Source organism: Corylus avellana, chromosome ca4 (genome assembly GCF_901000735.1).
Source record: "Corylus avellana chromosome ca4, CavTom2PMs-1.0".
Taxonomy (NCBI): Eukaryota; Viridiplantae; Streptophyta; class Magnoliopsida; order Fagales; family Betulaceae; genus Corylus; species Corylus avellana.
Genome location: NC_081544.1, coordinates 25,245,942 through 25,264,412, shown reverse-complemented (window position 1 = coordinate 25,264,412; position 18,471 = coordinate 25,245,942). Strand labels below are relative to the sequence as shown.

The following is an 18,471-nucleotide window of genomic DNA, read 5'->3' as shown; positions in this document are numbered from 1 at the left end:
ATTCGCTGATAAACATACATACGACGTCGAGTCACCACTAGTTACCTAAAAGGTGTCACGAAATAAGAGGTTATATTATTATTGCAAACCCAGTAGAAGCATAGCATTTCCGTCAGTGGCTATTTTAGTCACTCAAAATACAATTTTTTCTAGTTTAGCTATTTTCACAATGAACTAGCAGACTATCTATTTTACTATCTACTTTATTTAAATATTATGCACTTAACTAATAAAGTGCATACCTCAAAAAGTCACAACTAATAAACAACATACATTTGTTTAAATCAAAATACTTGTATCTTTCCCCTTCACTTGTTCATTTGAAATTAATTGTATTTTTACAACTTAACTTGACTTTTGCTAAAAACAAAGGTTAACAAAAAAAAAAAAAAAACTTGTGAAATCATGTTAACACCAAAAGTCACTTGACAAATAAAGTGCATGCCTCAAAAAAGTCACAAATAATAAACAACATTTATTTAAATCAAAATGCTTTAACAAGAAACAAATTCATAGAATAAATTCTACGTGTCTCTAATCATTCAATTGCATAGACTATATAAGGGTTTGAACCTTAGCAATTGTTTTGATTTATACATCAAAGTTAGGGAGTTTCTAAAGTGAAAGAAAATCTACGGGTTGGAAATGTATTAGAATACTCATAGCTGTGATGACAGGATTTTTTATTCTTATTCCGATAGTGTGACAAGTGAGAGCCAATAAAATTGTGATACATATTCGATTTAAGTTAGTGTTTACTAACATAACCTGTTAAGTTAATGGACATAATTGACCGTAGAGTGTAAGTCTTTGTTTTTTTTTTTTTTTTTTTTGTATACCTTAAGAACCTCTAAATTCATTTTAATACTACATGGAGCAAATTGCAAATAAGGTAAACCAAATGGACTGATTTTGCATAAAATTTCATTAGGCAATGTAGTTATATGACATATTAGTTTACATGTTTAAGCATTAAATTAATACAATTATTCTCATCGATGATAAAGTTGATTGATTCTATTTGCTTCAAATGTCACGGTGAAATTTTAGAAACCATTGTTTTCTTATATTTTTTTTTATTGTTAAAATTTGAGCTTCTAGTCACTTCTCATATATATATATATATATATATATATATATGATATATCTATTAGTCTTTTCCAATCAATATATTTTTTGGAGAAATATAAAAAAGCTCCACAAATTAACAACGGTTTTTGAAAGATTCCCATGGTGTTCAAAATGTGCTAAAGTAGCCCATCAAACTACAAAAGTGTGTCAAAAAAGCCACATATATTTTTATATTCCTATAATATCCTTATTCCTTTAAAAACTAAAATAAAGAATTAATAAAATACAAAGCTAAAAAATTAATTTTTTTGAAAAATCATTTTTAGTTTTTTTTTTATTAAGAATGACATGTGTCACCATTTTTATTGGAGTTGACGTGATATTTAACAGAATTCGACTCAAGAGACTAAATTATTTTTTGGCATATCCTAGGAACCTCTTATTTCATGTTCATACTACATAAAGCGACTTGTAATTTAGGCCAACTACATGGTTTGATTTTGCATTTATCTATATTTTTTTATACTACACGAATGATTTGTAATTTACGCCAACTATATTGACTAATTTTTTATTTATTCCAAAAAAACTGTTTTTTTTTTTTAATTTAAAAAATATTTTTGTTTATTTTTTATTTTATTGATTTCTTTATTTTAGTTTTTTAAAGAATAGGGATATTGTAGGAATATAAAAAAAATGTAGATTTTTTGAAATACTTTGGTAGTTTGATGGGCTACTTTATTACCTTTTGAACATTGTGGGGATCTATCACAAACGACTGTTAGTTTGAGAAGCTTTTTTATATTTTTACCTATTTTTTTTAAAGCATTTTTGTGTAGGTGATTTTATATAACATACAATTAGTGGTGGGCACAAGTCGGATCAGGTCGGGTATTGGGCATTTCTGATACCCGACCTGCATGGTGCGGGTATTGAAAATTATACCCGAGACCCAGCTATATCAAACGGTATCCGTTGAGTCTCGGGTTTTGCAGGGCGGGTGGTGCGGGTTTGGGTAGTGCCAAGTTCCAAAAACAGCATACAAACCTAGCCCACAAGAGAAATTTACACCAACACTGAAACACCCAACAAACAAAGGCACTAATCTCTTTCTTAAATCTTCTGTCTCTGTCAAAAAAGGCAATGTCATACTAATACCTGAAATGGTATAGCAGCCGTGGAGGTGGAGCGGCCTAGCAAAGAGAGAAAGGCGCAAATGTTGACTGGAGAGAGGGAGAAAGAGAGAAAGAGAGGTGCATATGAGAGAGCGAGAGGGAGAAGAGGTACAAACGAGAGAGAGAGAGAGAGAGAGAGGAAGGCGCAGAATTGCAGATAAGAGAGAAAGAGAGAGAGGCGCAGGAGATAGAGTTAGGAATTAGGGTTAGGTTTTCTTTTTATGTTCATCTGGGGCGGGGTGGGGCGGGGTGGTGTGGGTACCCGCATAAACGAAAATTGCACAACCGCAATCTGACCCACCCCGCACGGGTTGGCAAAAATTTAACCTGATTTTGCAATTTTAACCCTAAATTCCAGTCTATGCGGGGCGGGTAGTGCAGGTTTGGGCAGGTTTTGCCCACCACTACATACAGTTACTAGTGATCATCCTTTTCACTTTTTTATTTGAAACTAATTCCAATCTTACAACTTAACTTGACTTTTGCTAAAGTTCAGAGGTTAACAATATTATTTTTTGAAACCTTGTGACCCTATACAAAAGATCAAATAGAAAAAAGTATAATTAACTAAGAAAGTTCGTACCTCTAAGAGTCACAAATACTAAACAATACTTATTCATTTATAAATAGAGAGACTATGTTGTATCCTTGTAAATGAATAGTATTACGTTTAAATTCTTTTTTCAATATATGGTATGTCTATTAGTCTTTTCGAATCAATATTTTCCTTTTAAAAAATTTTAATGGATGTTTTTATATAATGTATAATGACTAGTGGATCAACCCCTTCACTTGTTCATTTGAAACTAATTGCATTTTTATAACTTAACTTAACTTTTGCTAAAAATCATAGGTTAAAAAAAAAAAAAAGATTGTAACCCTATCAAAAGAGTAACTAAAAAAATGCTAACACCAAAAGTCACTTAACTAAGAAAGTGCATACCTCAAAAAGTAACAACTACTAAACAACATTTATTTAAATCCAAATACTTTAACAAGAAACAAAGTCATAGAATAATATTGCACATGTCTCTAATCATTCAATTGCATAGAATATATAAGGGTTTGAACCTTAGTTGTTGCTTTGATTTATACATCAAAGTTAGGAAGTTTTTAAAGTGAAAGAAAATCTATGGCTTAGAAATGTATTAGAATACTCACAGTTGTTATGATGAAATTTTGTATTCTTATTCCAATAGTGTGACAAGTCAGAGCCAATAAAATTGTGACACATGTTCGATTTAAGTTAGTGTCAACTAATGTAATCTGTTAAGTTAGTGGACATAATTGACTGTAGGGAGTAAATTATTTTTTTGGCATACTTTTGCAAATAAGATAAACCACATGGAGCTAGTTGCAAATAAGATAAACCATATGGATTGATTATGCATAAAATTTCATTAGGCAATGTTACATGACATAGCATTTTGCTTGTTTAAGCATTAAATTAATACAATTAATTTTCATCCATAATAGAGTTGATTTATTCTATTTGCTTCAAATGTACATTTATGAAATTATTAATTTCTTTTATATATATAACACTTTTTCAACTTTATATTATTTCTAAGATATCAATATAAGGTTTATTCTGGATTGTTTATTTTTATTTACCATAAAGTATTCAACATTGTTTATTTGACGTAAATCTTAGCCTTTTTTTATTATATATTTGTTGTCCATTTCTTTAAAATTGTAGAGGATTTTTATTCACAGAAACCTGATAAAAATATACTTAATTCTCAATAGTAACATGCCACATTTTTAATATGTGGCATTTTTCAAGCGTTTCGATGCATAAAAATGACCCAAATTGTGTAATTTAATAATTTAATAATTTCTTTAAAATTGTAGGAGATTTTAATCCTTTTTTTTTTTTTTTTTTTTGAGGTGGAATTTCCTGATTTCATTATTCAAATAAAACTTGCTCAGTGCTTGCAATATGACTAATACAATCGGGAATGATATCTCCACAAAGTTGTTCCTCTCGACAAGTTAATGTTGTTTTTGCCAAAGTGTGAGCAACTTCATTCTCCATTCTTTTCACATGACGCACCTTCCAGTATTGGACCCTTTGAAGAAGTGTTTTTTGGCATCTTGGATTAGATGTCCATATCTATTTCTGCATCAACCCTCCTTGTTGAAAGCATTACAACCTCCATGGAATCTCCTTCTATATTGACCTTTGGATAGCCCAAAAGCCCACACAACTCCGTCGTTTTCCATGTCTCCATTGCCTCTTCCGTGGAGGGATCCAAAATATAGGGCCTGGATGCATGAATTGTTACTACTATTCGCCCAGCAGAGTGTAGTGACCCATATAATTAACTAAGCTTAGGTAGCTTAGTTAGAAGATTAAATTGGGTTTTAGGTCACTATCATCAGCTGGAAGGGTATTTTGAAAATTTTAGACTTTCTAACTGGATGTACGCATGGGGACCACCCTAACATACACTGTAAATAGTACACGAACGTACACTACAAATAGTACGCGGACGTACGCATGGAGACCACCCGGACGTACGTTGACTTTTGGATAACCACTGGTTAATGCCTGGACGTACGATGCAACCTTTTGACCATCAGGTAAATAGCACCGTATGTACGCCCCTATAATATTGTACATATGCTGCTTTTCAGAATAGCCTTGCAACGCTCACAGCTTTTCTCACCTATAAATAACCCATCCCCCACGCGTCCCTTGAGCCCATTTTTCGCCCTCAGGCTCTCTGAAACCCCACCTGTGTGAGTTTTCTTGTGAATTTTGTGAGTTTAATGGAGAAGAATAGGTGATTCTTAGAGGTTTTGGCTTCAAGGAGGTAACCTTCTAAGCCTTACTTGTTCCTTAGTTGTTATGCTCTTTAAATGCTTTTTATAGTTAGCTTAGTTAATAGTTTTAAGATTCTAGTTGTGTTGTTTCTCTTTAACCTTTATTTAAGTTAGTTTAGCATTTCGCCTTTTCCGAACAGATTTTCTTATGCATGGAGGTATCATTTTGAGATAGGAGGTCATAGAAACCCTTTTGGTAGCTTTAGAACCCGTTTGGGAGGATATGAGGACGTTTGGAACAAATGCCGTTCTACCTGAACCTTCTGGGCGAACGTACGGCCACAAGCCCAGACGTATGGCCAGAAGCGTTTCAGAGAACGCCATTTTGGCTAGTTGTTCGATGGCCTCTATTTTCATGTTCTAGGTTCATTTTAGTTAGACTTAGGACTAATAGAAGGATCTATACAACCCCAGTGAGTTTTTACTCACATAATGCTCACCATTTATTTTCCCACATTGCACGACTATTTTGTGTACCAAAATATGCATATTTACAACTCTCACGATATACACTTTGTTGCACATGAACTCTATTTTTTTTTTATGAAAATGTGCTACTTAACAAGATAATGACATTGAGACTTGTAAAAACATGCATGTTAAATACGGATAAGATTAATTGTATCATATGACATGGTACACCGGTACATACGGGATAACGGCCATGGGCTTACTATACATGTTAGCTTTATGGTCAAATGTGTGTGTGATAAATGGGCCTTGGATCCAATAGTTGTTTCGTGACTGGCATAGCCTTAACGGGTGGTCATTACATGATGTACATCATTAGAAGCATGCGCCACCCGAGGTTGGACTCGGTCGGGCTGCTAGTGTTATGGACGATAGCATACAAAGGTCGAGGCACTGACATTGTATTACAGGTCCCTCGGGACAATGCTAATCCTGCTGAGAATATGTAATATTTTGGGTAGACCATACTATTTAGTTATCACTGTTACTCATGATTATATGCATGTATTATATTTATATTGCATCCATGGATAATTGTTATACCAAAAAAATGTTGCATCATTTAGCAAATGGAGTTTATTACTAAAACGGCATGGGTATTACGTGTATTAACTCTTATTAAGTCTTTGGACTTACCCCTTTATTTTTCTCCATCTATTATGTATAAATTACGCGGTTTAGCTAGTATAGAGGAGGATGCCTACGGACAGGACTTAGGTGGTTGCTCAGGACTTGATTAGAGTCGTTTTTGAAGACATGGATCTGGTGTGGCTGAAGTTCATGTGAAATGATGGAGGAACCACACAAATAGACATGATCGGGATTATTATCTCCTTGGCATTACTCAAGATTAGGCGTTAATCTTAGTATCTTATTTTTAGATATTAATATTTTAGGATGTAATATTTTGATGATCTGTCTTTGACCAGCACATTTGATGATCTATTTATATCATGATGCTTTACCTTTACTTTGGTGATTATACGTGTGGAATTTAGTTGTTGCTTTCTGTAGTTTGAAGTCTTCCGCTGTATTCTCTCGTCTATGAGAGGTTAAGATCCTTGAGTCTTGTCCCGAGAGGGATGTAGGCTGAGAGACAAACTATGAAATCAATTACCAATTAATTGATTTTCACGGTGCGTTACAATTGGTATCAGAGCCTTATGCTCTGAAGACTACAGGATAGGAGGAAAGAAAGCCCAGGCAATGATCACACCAGAGTATAGGATAGTTAGTTGTTAGGACTTAACCCCTAGGTTGGTCACTTGGTTCTAGCCAAGTCGGTTCTAACTTTGCTCTTCGTTGCAGAGGATGCCGCCGCGAAAGATCCTAGCAACAGGACCTAACGCGCTAGAGATTGGGAACCCCGAAGACGATGCTCACCCAGAGCATGTGGACATTCCAGTCTACGAGGCAGTGCCCCCAAAAAGAGACTTGATGATGGACGCGATTAGACAACTAGTGTCAACCTTGAATCAAGATAGGGCGGCGAGGCAGCCAACGGCAGGATTAGGTTATTCTTTGAAGGACTTTTGTAGTCATAACCCGGATAGCTTTGACAGGAATGGTGATCATATTAGTGCAAAAAACTAACTGAATGACATTGCAGTGACCCAAATAATTAACCAATCTAAGGTAGCTTAGTTAGAGTGTTAAATTGGGTTTTGGGTCACTAGGAACGGCTAGAAAGGCATTTTGAAAATTTCAGAATTTTTGACCAGATGTATGCATGAAGACCACCCAGACGATAAATGATTTTGATATTATATTATGTGAATCAAGCATGTGATATATATATATATATATATATATATATATATAGTTTTATGTTTTTAATTTGTATTTTTCATTATCTTGTTATAACCTAGTATCCCATAATATGATATGTGGGGTTTGATACGTATGAAATTCAAAGGAAAATATTTGAGGTTTTGATAAGTATGTATTAGCAAAATTCTAGACTGGATTTACAAAACAACTATGAAGTTTTTAGAAAATAAACACTTTTACGAAAGCTCTATGTAAGATAGTTATTTAGTAAATTCTAGATAGAGATTTTCAAGAGAAAGAGTGGGGCTCACACATCACACACGTATGGTCAGTATATTTTATACTTACTAGGTGGTGGACACACATTCTCATTGTAAAATTGTAGTAATTTTACAGATGTTAGTGACATGAAGTTAGATGACGACCTTTCTGCTACCTAGGCTTTTGGTTCATGAGGCTTGGAGGACACCTCTTACCTTTTGAAAGACTGACTCATGTTAAGCCTATTTAAATTATGAGAATAAATATCCTTGATGCATCTCTTGATTTGATGTTAAGACAATATTAGTCTTACGTTATTGTAATGACATTATGGATAATTTTATACTATGTTATTCCAGATAAAAGCTATGGTATTATGTCATACAACCAATTGGGATAAGCTGAAAATTAGGATTTAAAAAAAAAAAAAAAAAAGATTTTGACTTTTTTTTTTTAGATAAAAACTATTATTATTATTTTCACGCAACCCAAATCAGCATTGTATAAATTAGCATCAAATCATTGTTCGATACAAGTCAACAAACGCAGACCAAGACATGGTTGTTTGAATTAGACTTGAAAAATTGATTGTCAAATGTGAATTAATTAATTAGAAGGGGCATGCATGTTGATGTATGTTAACCACCATCAGAGAACCGAGAGATGTGGGAAAACCCGATATTTTGACTAACGTGCAATTTTTAAAGTAAAATAGTGAGAAATAAGAAACAAATAAATACTACCTATTTCCTTGTAGCTCATACAATGTATCAAAACAAACGTGACACATGTTATATTTCTCCTTATACAGCGACAACTAATTAATGCCCAGCTCTTCCAGAAACCATGATCGGTGAAATTGAGGAATAAAACGACTGGGAGTCGAAGACTTGCAGTTCTCTGTTAGACAAGGCTGCGTTTAATTGATAACTTTTTTTAATAAAAAGAGTTTTGAATTATATTTTTCTAAAGATATCCCATGTTGTGTAACAAAGTATTAGGTATTACTATTAGGCACCGTCAAGAACACTCAATCCTGCTTATTTATTAATGATGGAAACATTCTCCAAATAAATAAATAAAAAGGGGGATTTGAAGCTTTTTGATTTATAAAACGTTGGGGGTGGATGTGACTGTGATGTGAACAAAAAGCTTGAACCGTGTGGAAAATTTGGAGAAAAAGCAGGGGAAGTTTCTGTGGCAGAGCCCTCAACCTTTGACTGCAGAGTACACAACCAAACACCTTTTTTGAAAAACAAAAACAGTCGACTCTGTTTTTCTTACCCAACTACAGATTTGTCAACACGCAAGTGTCGACAGTGTCGGCTCTGCTTTTATTATCTTTTAGGATTATTTTACGTACAGACTTTTCTGCAAGATATATCATCAGCCCTTTGCTTGACGAAAAAGGTTTCTCATTGGGCCCCCATTACTTGAATTTATCCTAATCTCAATACTAATAGACAAATTTAACAATCTTCTGCTAGATTTGTGTGGGGCATTTGGATGATTTTTGTTCAAGATTTTCAAACTGGAGTGGCGGGGGAGACAGAGAAGATGTGAATGATAAGGGAAGAGTACTCACAGAATCTACTTTCTGAATGCAAGTGGGGAGGCCGGGTCAAGAAATTCAACGGTGGCTTGCATGTGGGAATCGGGATTGATGATGATTAAGAATGGATGAGTTATGAAAAGTCAAGGGCCTTTTACATCATTATTTTCTAAACTCTTAACCCTCCTTTGATTTGTTATCTATTTTGACAACTCGTGTCTCTTGATGATTGGCTTTGTCTTCTTACTATAATTTAGCTGTTACAATTGTTATATATGTTGTACAAATATATTCAAGACATTATTTTGTTATTTTCTGAAAAAAAAAAACAAATAATAGCAAAATATAATAATAAAAATATAGTATATAACATTTCTCTCCTCCGATCCGCTCGATTATCAACCAACTATATTCATATGATATGTTAGATGATATATTCATATGATATGTTAGGTGATTGCTTGGCTTACAACTAGAAACATAATACTTAAGATCTTGAGAATGGTACAATGAGAATCATGAGATACTCCAAGTCTATATAAAAATTGGCATCATAGGATCATACATTTTGCCTCATCCATGATGGTCGCCCACCATCTTGACATGCCAATATGTAAAACCCCTATCATTCATCATAGAGAGCCAAGCATCGTGCAATTTCATTTTTTTATATTGGGGCCCCCATACGTGTCTGTTACATAAAAAAGAGGCACAATAATCGAGGGTCTTGAACAATTTTCTCGACAAGCTTCTCGTATGAACCCGAGAGAAATTCACCAACTACGTTAGTCTGAGCTCAGACTCGACCATTAAAAAAGTAAAAGCTGAGCAACATTTTCATTGAATTCAGAAGCTTTTCGTGTTCCCCACTACACCACCCTCATTAAAGCCCATCTGGGTTTCTTCTCTACTGCTCCTTTCTCCATCCTTCTCTCTCTCTCTCCATCTCTCTCATTGATTCATTTCATTTCTCTACCAAAAATTTTCTTCATCAATTGAAAGTGGGTTTTCTCTTTAATTCACTCATCCTCTGCTATTACATCTTCCGAACAACAACATTTATGCCAGCACCATTGTTTCAATCTTTTCTACTATATCTGTCTCTGATTTTGTATATATTCAAGATCTGAGCAAAACCATTTATTTGCGTTTTCTTTGAATTTTTTTTTTTTTTTTTTTTGGTCATGGCAGCTCTTCCTCCAATCACAAGTACTGGCAGCTCGATCTTTCAGCCTACCATGCATTCCTCGGACACCAGTTTCCCCATTATAGCCATTGCCGTGATAGGAATCCTGGCGACGGCTTTCTTGCTTGTTAGCTACTACGTCTTTGTCATCAAATGCTGCCTCAGTTGGCATCGTATTGATCTTCTCCGACGGTTTTCGTTGTCAAGACGCCGGGAAGAGCCTTTGATGGTCTACTCTCCGGGAATAGAGACCCGAGGACTCGACGAGTCTGTAATCCGATCAATCCCAATAATGCAGTTCAAGAAAGAAGGAAACAGAGACTTTGGAGAACGAAGCTTTTGCGAATGCGCAGTTTGCTTGAACGAATTTCAAGAGGACGAGAAGCTAAGAATAATACCAAGCTGCAGCCATGTATTTCACATCGATTGCATCGACGTTTGGCTTCAAAGCAATGCTAATTGCCCACTTTGCAGAACAAGCATTTCTGCAATTTCCCGGTTCCAATTTACCGATCTAGTGCTTGCTCCAAGCTCCACCCCTGAAGATCCGACGCCGTATACGGACAATCTCATTGGCGGCGATGAAGACTTCGTGGTGATTGAATTGGGCAACGATATTTATTCTCCCAATCAAACATTGCTGGGATTAACGCAACAGAGATCGGTAAATTCAAGAGAAACATCGACGCGTTCCATTAGTCCTTCGCCAAGGAAGTTTGAGCAGAGAATTGTGCATAAGAAATCGAGGAAGTTTGAGAAAGTTACAAGCATGGGCGATGAATGCATTGATACAAGAGGCAAAGATGATCAGTTTGCAATCCAACCCATCAGGAGATCGTTCTCAATGGACTCCTCCACAGACCGGCAGCTCTATTTAGCAATTCAAGAGGCTTTGAGACAAAACAGGCAAGTCAGTGAAACCAGTCCCATTGAAGGCTGCAGTAGTAGAGTTCGAAGATCATTTTTCTCCTTTGGCCATGGCAGTAGATCCAGAAGTTCCATTCTCCCAGTTTCTTTAGAATCATAGATAGAACCTTTTTGCTTTTTGTATTTTTTTGGCATTTCATTAGTGTATGTTTTTGTGATTTAGAGATTTCGGATGTATTATTGAGAGAATATAGGAATTTTTTTTTTAAATAGAAAACATTCTGTGGAAATTTGAAAGAATAGCTTTATTTGATTTAAGGCCCGTTATGTGTTCCAAATGACTTACAGCCATTATTATGAGCATCATTGCTGAAATCACCACCTTTTTTGTGTTTTTCTTTTTCTACTTTTATTCAATTTAGGCTCGGTTTGTTCGTAAAATATTTTCCGATATTTAGCCCATACAAAAAATGAGTGACTCGGCAACTTTCAATAACTTTTGGTAGTGGTCCGTCGGCTTCAACGAAGGTTCGACAATTTGAGAAGGAGAAACTTAAACTCGGACCAAAACCATTTTTCAAAACTAAATAAGCTTGCTTTGGTCAAATCGAAAATATATTTATTTTGACAATTATTTTTTAATCATACCAAATACCAAAAAATAAAACGCCGAAACAAACGGAGCCTTAGTATGCCTATCATTGTGTGCGAAGAAACAAAGAAATACCACAAGATGACAAGAATGACAGAGTTGGAGCCTTGGGCGGGGGAGAAATCAAAATGGGAGAGGCCCGCCATGGCCATTGACCAACTAAACAGGAGCATCCGAGGGATAGAATAAAGTTTTCCATTGATTGGGGAGGAGGAAAAGAAGAGTCCTTTTCCATTGAAACAATCATACACCAACTTCTTGTGTCAATAATGTTGTTGGTAGGAGGGAATAAGAGTTTGGTCATACACGGTTGGTAATGGTTCTTCATCAATAATGAACCCCATTATTTAATTTTCAGCTTGCAATAATCATCTATTTATCGCTGATTATAAACATAATCATGTCTAATTTAGGTACTCCTCTTCCAATTTTTGTGTAATTATATATAATAGAAAGGTATTAATGCACAATTCTTTTTAGGCCATTGACTTCTTTTTATGTGATTGGCTTATAATTCGAATCATGGGAACTCTTAATTATATATTACTGTCTTCTTAATTATAAAGTATATATCTACGCTATAGCTCAAGTCTTTTTTTTTTTATTATTTCTCTTATAATTAATAGTTGTGAAACTCTACCCTTAAGTCATCTTAGATAATCACTTCAGTCTATACATAGAGCTTGGCTTTCCTGTTAGTTGGCTTTGGTGGCATTACAGATTGGTTCTTGAATGAATGACACCTAAGATGGACCAAGATGGCAGATATATAACCATCAACTACATGTGGCTCCCTCTTAAACTATGCAATAGGATGGTCTCCATTTCAAGTTAGATGGACATAATTTAATTTTATGGGTTAATAGTGTATATGGTTCCATATCATTTAAACACGGTCTCACATTACTTGTAGTTTTAAATAATGTAGCAACATAGATACTATTAAATTGGTAAAATCTAATGTCGACCATGAAACGTATCCTATTTATTTTATTTGAAATGGAGATAGGATGAGAAATGCAAATAAGTATCCTAAGTTTTAGACGTTCATTTTCAAAATCCTTCATGGATTTCAAATTTTAGTGATAATAGTTTTGTGATTAAGTTATTTTTTAATAAGATTATTCCGTCAATTTTCTAACATAAATCATGTGAGATATCAACTATACTCATAAAAGATTATTATTTTTTAAAAAAAATAAAAAATAAAATAAAGATATAGGTTTGAGGAGTGGTCTGACCACCCTTAAACCTCGTTGAGAACTAGTTGCACCACCTCAAAGCTCCAACACATCTCCTAGGGACGGTGGTCTAACCAACCTCCCATGCCTCTAATGGATTTTAAAAATAAATAAATAAACTTTTAGGACTATGGTTAACATATTTCGTGGTTTTCATGTTAGGAAATTGACAAACAATGTTATGTAATGATCGATGTGATTGAAAAACGATTTGCCAAAACTTGAAACTCATGGAACTTTTTGAAAATGACCTAAAACTTGTAGTGGAATTTTCATTTTTTATTTTATTTAAAAATTAAGTTATATATGCCACTCGCTCTATGCTTTCAGTTGTTTGAGTTTTAAAACTTTAGGGGCTGTTGGGTAAAATTTCTGAATTTTAAAACCTTAGGCATAATATTAACCATTTCTATCAACTTTTGTTACTATATGGGTTAATCACTTTTTAAAATTCAGTGAGCTATTTATCAAAACTTCAAACTACTGATAGAATTTTCCTTCAAACTAGATTGGAGGAACTTCCTTCAAATTGGATTGGAGGAACTTCCTTCAACCTAGTCTATAAAATTAACATGTGTCTTTTTTTTTTAATAATATGTGAGATGCACATGAGTTTTTAATATTATTTATTATAACTTTGTCCTTGCTATTAAAAAAACATGTGCATCTCACATGTTCAAATGACACGTGTCAATTTTATAGATTGAGTTGAAGGAAGTTTCTCCAACCCAATTTGGAGAAAAATTATGTCACCAAACTACATGACCAAAAATGCTTTTATCTTGCAAATCTAAATGAGCCAAAACATAAGAGATGAATTAATGCACCAAAAAGAAAAATGCTTCATGAAGTAGCGGTCACTAGTTCGAATCACTTTTCCCCCCTCTTGTGTGGACATGTAAAATTTTTTTTTTTTTTAAAAAAAGAAAGTGCAAAAAAGAGGGCATGTTTCTAGGTGTAGCTTTTCTTTTTTTTTTTATTTTTTTATTTTTTTTTATTTTATATTTTATATATATATATATATATTTTTATTTTTTAAATATTCTAATATCATTCATTAAGAATAACAGAGTCAAGGCTCTACAAAACAAGAGCTAAACGCTCTAAATTGACAATGTCAAAAATACAGTGAGGGACTTCTTCAAGCCAAATTCTGTCCAAATTGTTACAGGCTGCCTTCTTTGCAAGTCCATGCGCCGCCATATTAACTTCTCGTTTGACATGGCGCAGTACTTCCCATCCTCAGAACGCCTTTAGCACTACCTTGGCATCATCGATTACATGCCCATATCGACAAAAATTAGAGTCTATGTCTTTTAGGGCCGTAACCACAATCTTTGAATCCCCTTCAAGCGGCACTTCCTGCGGTCCATAATCACGGCTTAGTTCCAAAGCGTGTAAAGCCGCAACTGCCTTTGCAGTGGTAGGGTCACACACAGCCTGTATAGTCTTGCATTGAGCCGCGAAGACCCGCCCCATACTGTCCCGGATAATCACCCCTATCCCAATCCTCTTCTCTTTTAAATTTATCGCTGCATCCCAATTGGCTTTGTAGCTATCATGGAGAGGATTAGTCCAACAAACTTGAAGGGTCCTGGTTGTTTCCACCACTTGACTGGGGTTGCTCTCGTTGGCTCTCTGGAACTAACTTAACAACTCCTCCGCCTCTTGGATCAGATGCTTCGGGTGCACAAAATTCCCCCCATGCAACACATGGTTACGTCTCTTCCATATTTCACATGCAATAACCCCGGCTAGCTCCAACTCTTCGACGTTGCACCGCTCCATCAGATATTCCATCACAGCCAGGAAATCCCCCCCATCACATTGACTCTTTTGAAAAATCTGCTCGCTTCCACCCCAAACATCTTGGGCAACTAGGCAATCCCAAACAGACTCCACATATATGTTGCATATAAAACAGAGGTCATCTAAGACTACCCTTCACCGTTTAAGGTTGTCTTTCGTTGGGAGGATATTGCTACACGCCTTCCATAAAAAACATTCTTACGACATTGGGGATCCTCAATTTCCACATACAGTTCTATGAGTCCCTATTTTTGTTTAAAAAGGAACTCTCTCCCTGCATGGATCCACATCGCTCCATCTCCAAGTGGTAAGCACTTCGCACCAAGAATTCTCTCGTGCTTGTTGGATGCCAAACCAGCTTAATTATCCTCTTGCTGATACCTACTAATGGGTAAGTACCTACCAAGGTGTAGCTTCTGTTTCAATGTTTATGTTCTTTCTGTTTGAATATTTGTATTTATACTTAATTTCCTTTAATATAAGAACATATTACAAATATGTTGAAAAGTATTTTAAAAATACCCACAAGACTGTATTTCCTTCATTTCATCAATATGAGATGAGAATGAGCTATATATATTGCCCAGAAAGAGTATAAATTATTGAACTCATGTACGTGGTCCGGTTCTATCGCAAATGCTAGCTGTTAATTGAAGTATCAAAAGTATTTGCAAGCAATCTGGGAGACGTATTCAAGGTTCTTTCTAGTCATTTTAAATATCATCTCAAGAATCATTTCTTATTCCGTCAATTTTATCAAACATTCATACCATATCTGAATCTGCCCACACTTCCAAATAGGCAAAGTCTCAATCTGAAAAAAAAAAAAAAAAATAGGAAAAAAGAAAAGTCAATCCTGAGAGAGTATGTGATATGAGTTGGAAAAAATAGTTTTCTATGAGTTGATAGTTATGGAAAATGTCTCACTGCCCCGGCCCATTCAGAGCAAACCATTTACTTATTCAGTTTAGTCCTACATGGGTTTACAATCATCTTCAGCAGACACAACATTTTCCTTTCCTTTCTTTTCTTTTAATTGTTGTATGAAGTTGACTTTACGCGATGAGATTATAAGCAATCAATTTTCCCATATCCTGTTGACCATGTGTCCATGTGATCAAACGTATGGGCAAGGATAACATGTCTGTCACACGCATTACTGATATGTGCATGTGTGGTATATATGAAGGGTGTTAGAAATATTATACACGGCAAAATATAATACGGTACGAAACATGCATTGAAAGCAATATTTGATATAATTGTTTCAAGTGTTTTTCTCTTGACGATGGAGTACGGTACTAAAGTGATACCCACGATATTTATAGTCTCACGTCACTTAAAAAGCAGGAAGAAAGAAAGAGATCAATTTCTCGAGCAGCACTTTTTGATACAAGAATATTTCCAGCCATTTTTTGAGCAAAAGTCATGAATTTTGCATTAAAAGCCGATTGAATTGCCCTTTTGCATTAACTATATATAAAATAACGTCTGCAGTGGAGTAACTCTACTGCATTCATTTGCTTTCATCATGTTGTGGAGTAACTGTTCCTTGGCTGCCAACTGTGGGCTCCTTTATTTACTTCGAAGGGCTTCGTCTCTCAATCAATGGAAAATATATATACCAAAAAGCTGATGCTATATATGCTTTATTCACCCTGAAATAAATCAAGATATCGAGAATTAAAACTTGGGGGAAAAAATAAACAAGAAAAAAGGTGGCATGCACTTGTACGTATAGCATAGTTTGTTTGTTTGGTTTTTTTCTTTTTAAATGAAGATATATGAGAATTGAATCTATCATTTTATTTATTTATTTTATTCGTTGGAGACTCATTGGGTTTAAGGCATTGGGCTACACCGGGCGGGCAGGGTGGCCTTTTTCTTTCTTAAAAACCCTTCCTTTTTTTTCTTTTTTTTTTTTGAACAAATGCAAATTCTTATTCAATAACTGAAGGACCCAAGGGGTCATAAAACAGCAAGGGAAGCTTCCTTCCTTACAATGCCACTGATCTCAGATGGAAGGGAGTCCACCCAAGTAGTCTCAGTAACAAAATTGAGAGCCAACTTTGCCAACCCATGGGCTGCACTGTTGGCCTCTCGCTTTACATGTAAAAAACGTGAATTACCCAATTCTCCTAACCCCGAAACAGCTCCATCCACTAAATGCCCATAGGAGCTCGTGCAATGCTGCTCCGAGTTAATCGCTGTGATGATCTTCTTTGCATCTCCTTCGAAAATAATATCAGCTAAACCAAGCTCCTTGGAAAAGAACGTTGCATGACGTGCTGCTTGAGCTTCAGCCGACACTGGTTCAAGCTTGCAGTCCATGGGGATGCTACGGGCTGCCACAAAATTCCCCAACCAGTCCCTTGCAATCATGCCCAACCCAGTTCTATCTCGACAATTATCCAGGGCCACGTCCCAGTTTATTTTAAACTCTGTGATAGGGGGAGGTTTCCAGTTTAGCTATGCCGATGTTATGTCCGGACCGACTGTTACTTCGTCCCTAGCATTTGCTCTTTGGAAGTCTTCTAGAGAATCCTTTGCTTCACGTAAAATCTAATTTGGATGAGGAAGACCCCCTCATGAATCAAACTATTTCTTCTTAACCACAATCTCCTGTCTATTACCACAAATAGCTCAAGCTCTGTTCGATGACAACGTTCTGCCATATCCTCAAAGATTTGGAAAAAATTCCTACCCTCACATTTCTGCTTCTGGATTTCGGCCATGCAACAACCCCAGACATCATTGGCCGAAGGGCAGTTCCACAAAATATGTTATAAGGTCTCCCCCTCCCTTATGCATACTGGGCACTGCTTTTCCTTAATCACACCGCTCTTAAATAAGTTGGACTTGGTTGGAAGTAGGTTATTAAGAGCTCTCCACAGAAACATTTGAACTACCTTTGGTACATGTAGCATCCAGCATACTTTCCATACGCTTGTACCTCTTCTCGTGTTCGATCCACCACTACGTAGAGAAGCAGCCGTCTCCATCCCCATATGGTATGCACTTCGGACAGTGAAATCCCCTATTGTGGTGCATCTTCAAATTAACCTATCCTTGGGTTGGAGAGGGCTCAATGGTATATTGAGTATCACCTTTGCCTTTTCTTCAAGAAAAATGGCTAAGATTAAATTACTATTCCACTACTTAGTATTTTGGTCAATTAAGTCTTTAACCCGAGCCTCTACATCAAACCCGTTGTTAGGCGACTGAACAGAGAAGGAAGTTGGAGTTGGAAGCCAATGAGAGCCCCATATCTTGATATCCTGCCCATCCCCTACCCTCCATAACAACCCATTCTTTAGTAATTCTTGAGATGCCATAAGGCTTCTCCATGCATAAGAGGGCCTAGAACCCATTGTCGCTTCCAGTATAGAACCATTTTGAAAATACTTAGCCTTAAGAACTTGGGCAGCCAAAGATTCTGGTTTTGTAAGAAGTCTCCACAACTGCTTAGCCAACAACGCCTTATTAAACATAACCAAATCCCGAAAGCCCAACCCTCCACTTGACTTAGCAACGCCCATTCTTTCCCAACTCATCCAATGGATTTTTGAAGTATTCTCTTTATGGCG

At 35.7% G+C, this 18,471-nt stretch overlaps 1 protein-coding gene across 1 annotated transcript; it reads left to right on the top strand.

Annotated features, from left to right (window-relative positions):
- Positions 1-9,959: 9,959 nt before the first annotated feature.
- On the top strand, positions 9,960-11,457 carry LOC132179160 (RING-H2 finger protein ATL1-like). The gene has a single exon (XM_059591809.1). The coding sequence runs from the start codon at positions 10,314-10,316 to the stop codon at positions 11,340-11,342; it is 1,029 nt and encodes a 342-aa protein (XP_059447792.1). The 5' UTR covers positions 9,960-10,313; the 3' UTR covers positions 11,343-11,457.
- Positions 11,458-18,471: the final 7,014 nt, after the last annotated feature.

Bases quoted from the DNA above. Each gene is read 5' to 3' on its own strand.
- LOC132179160 (XM_059591809.1), top strand. From the start codon at position 10,314: ATGGCAGCTCTTCCTCCAATCACAAGTACTGGCAGCTCGATCTTTCAG.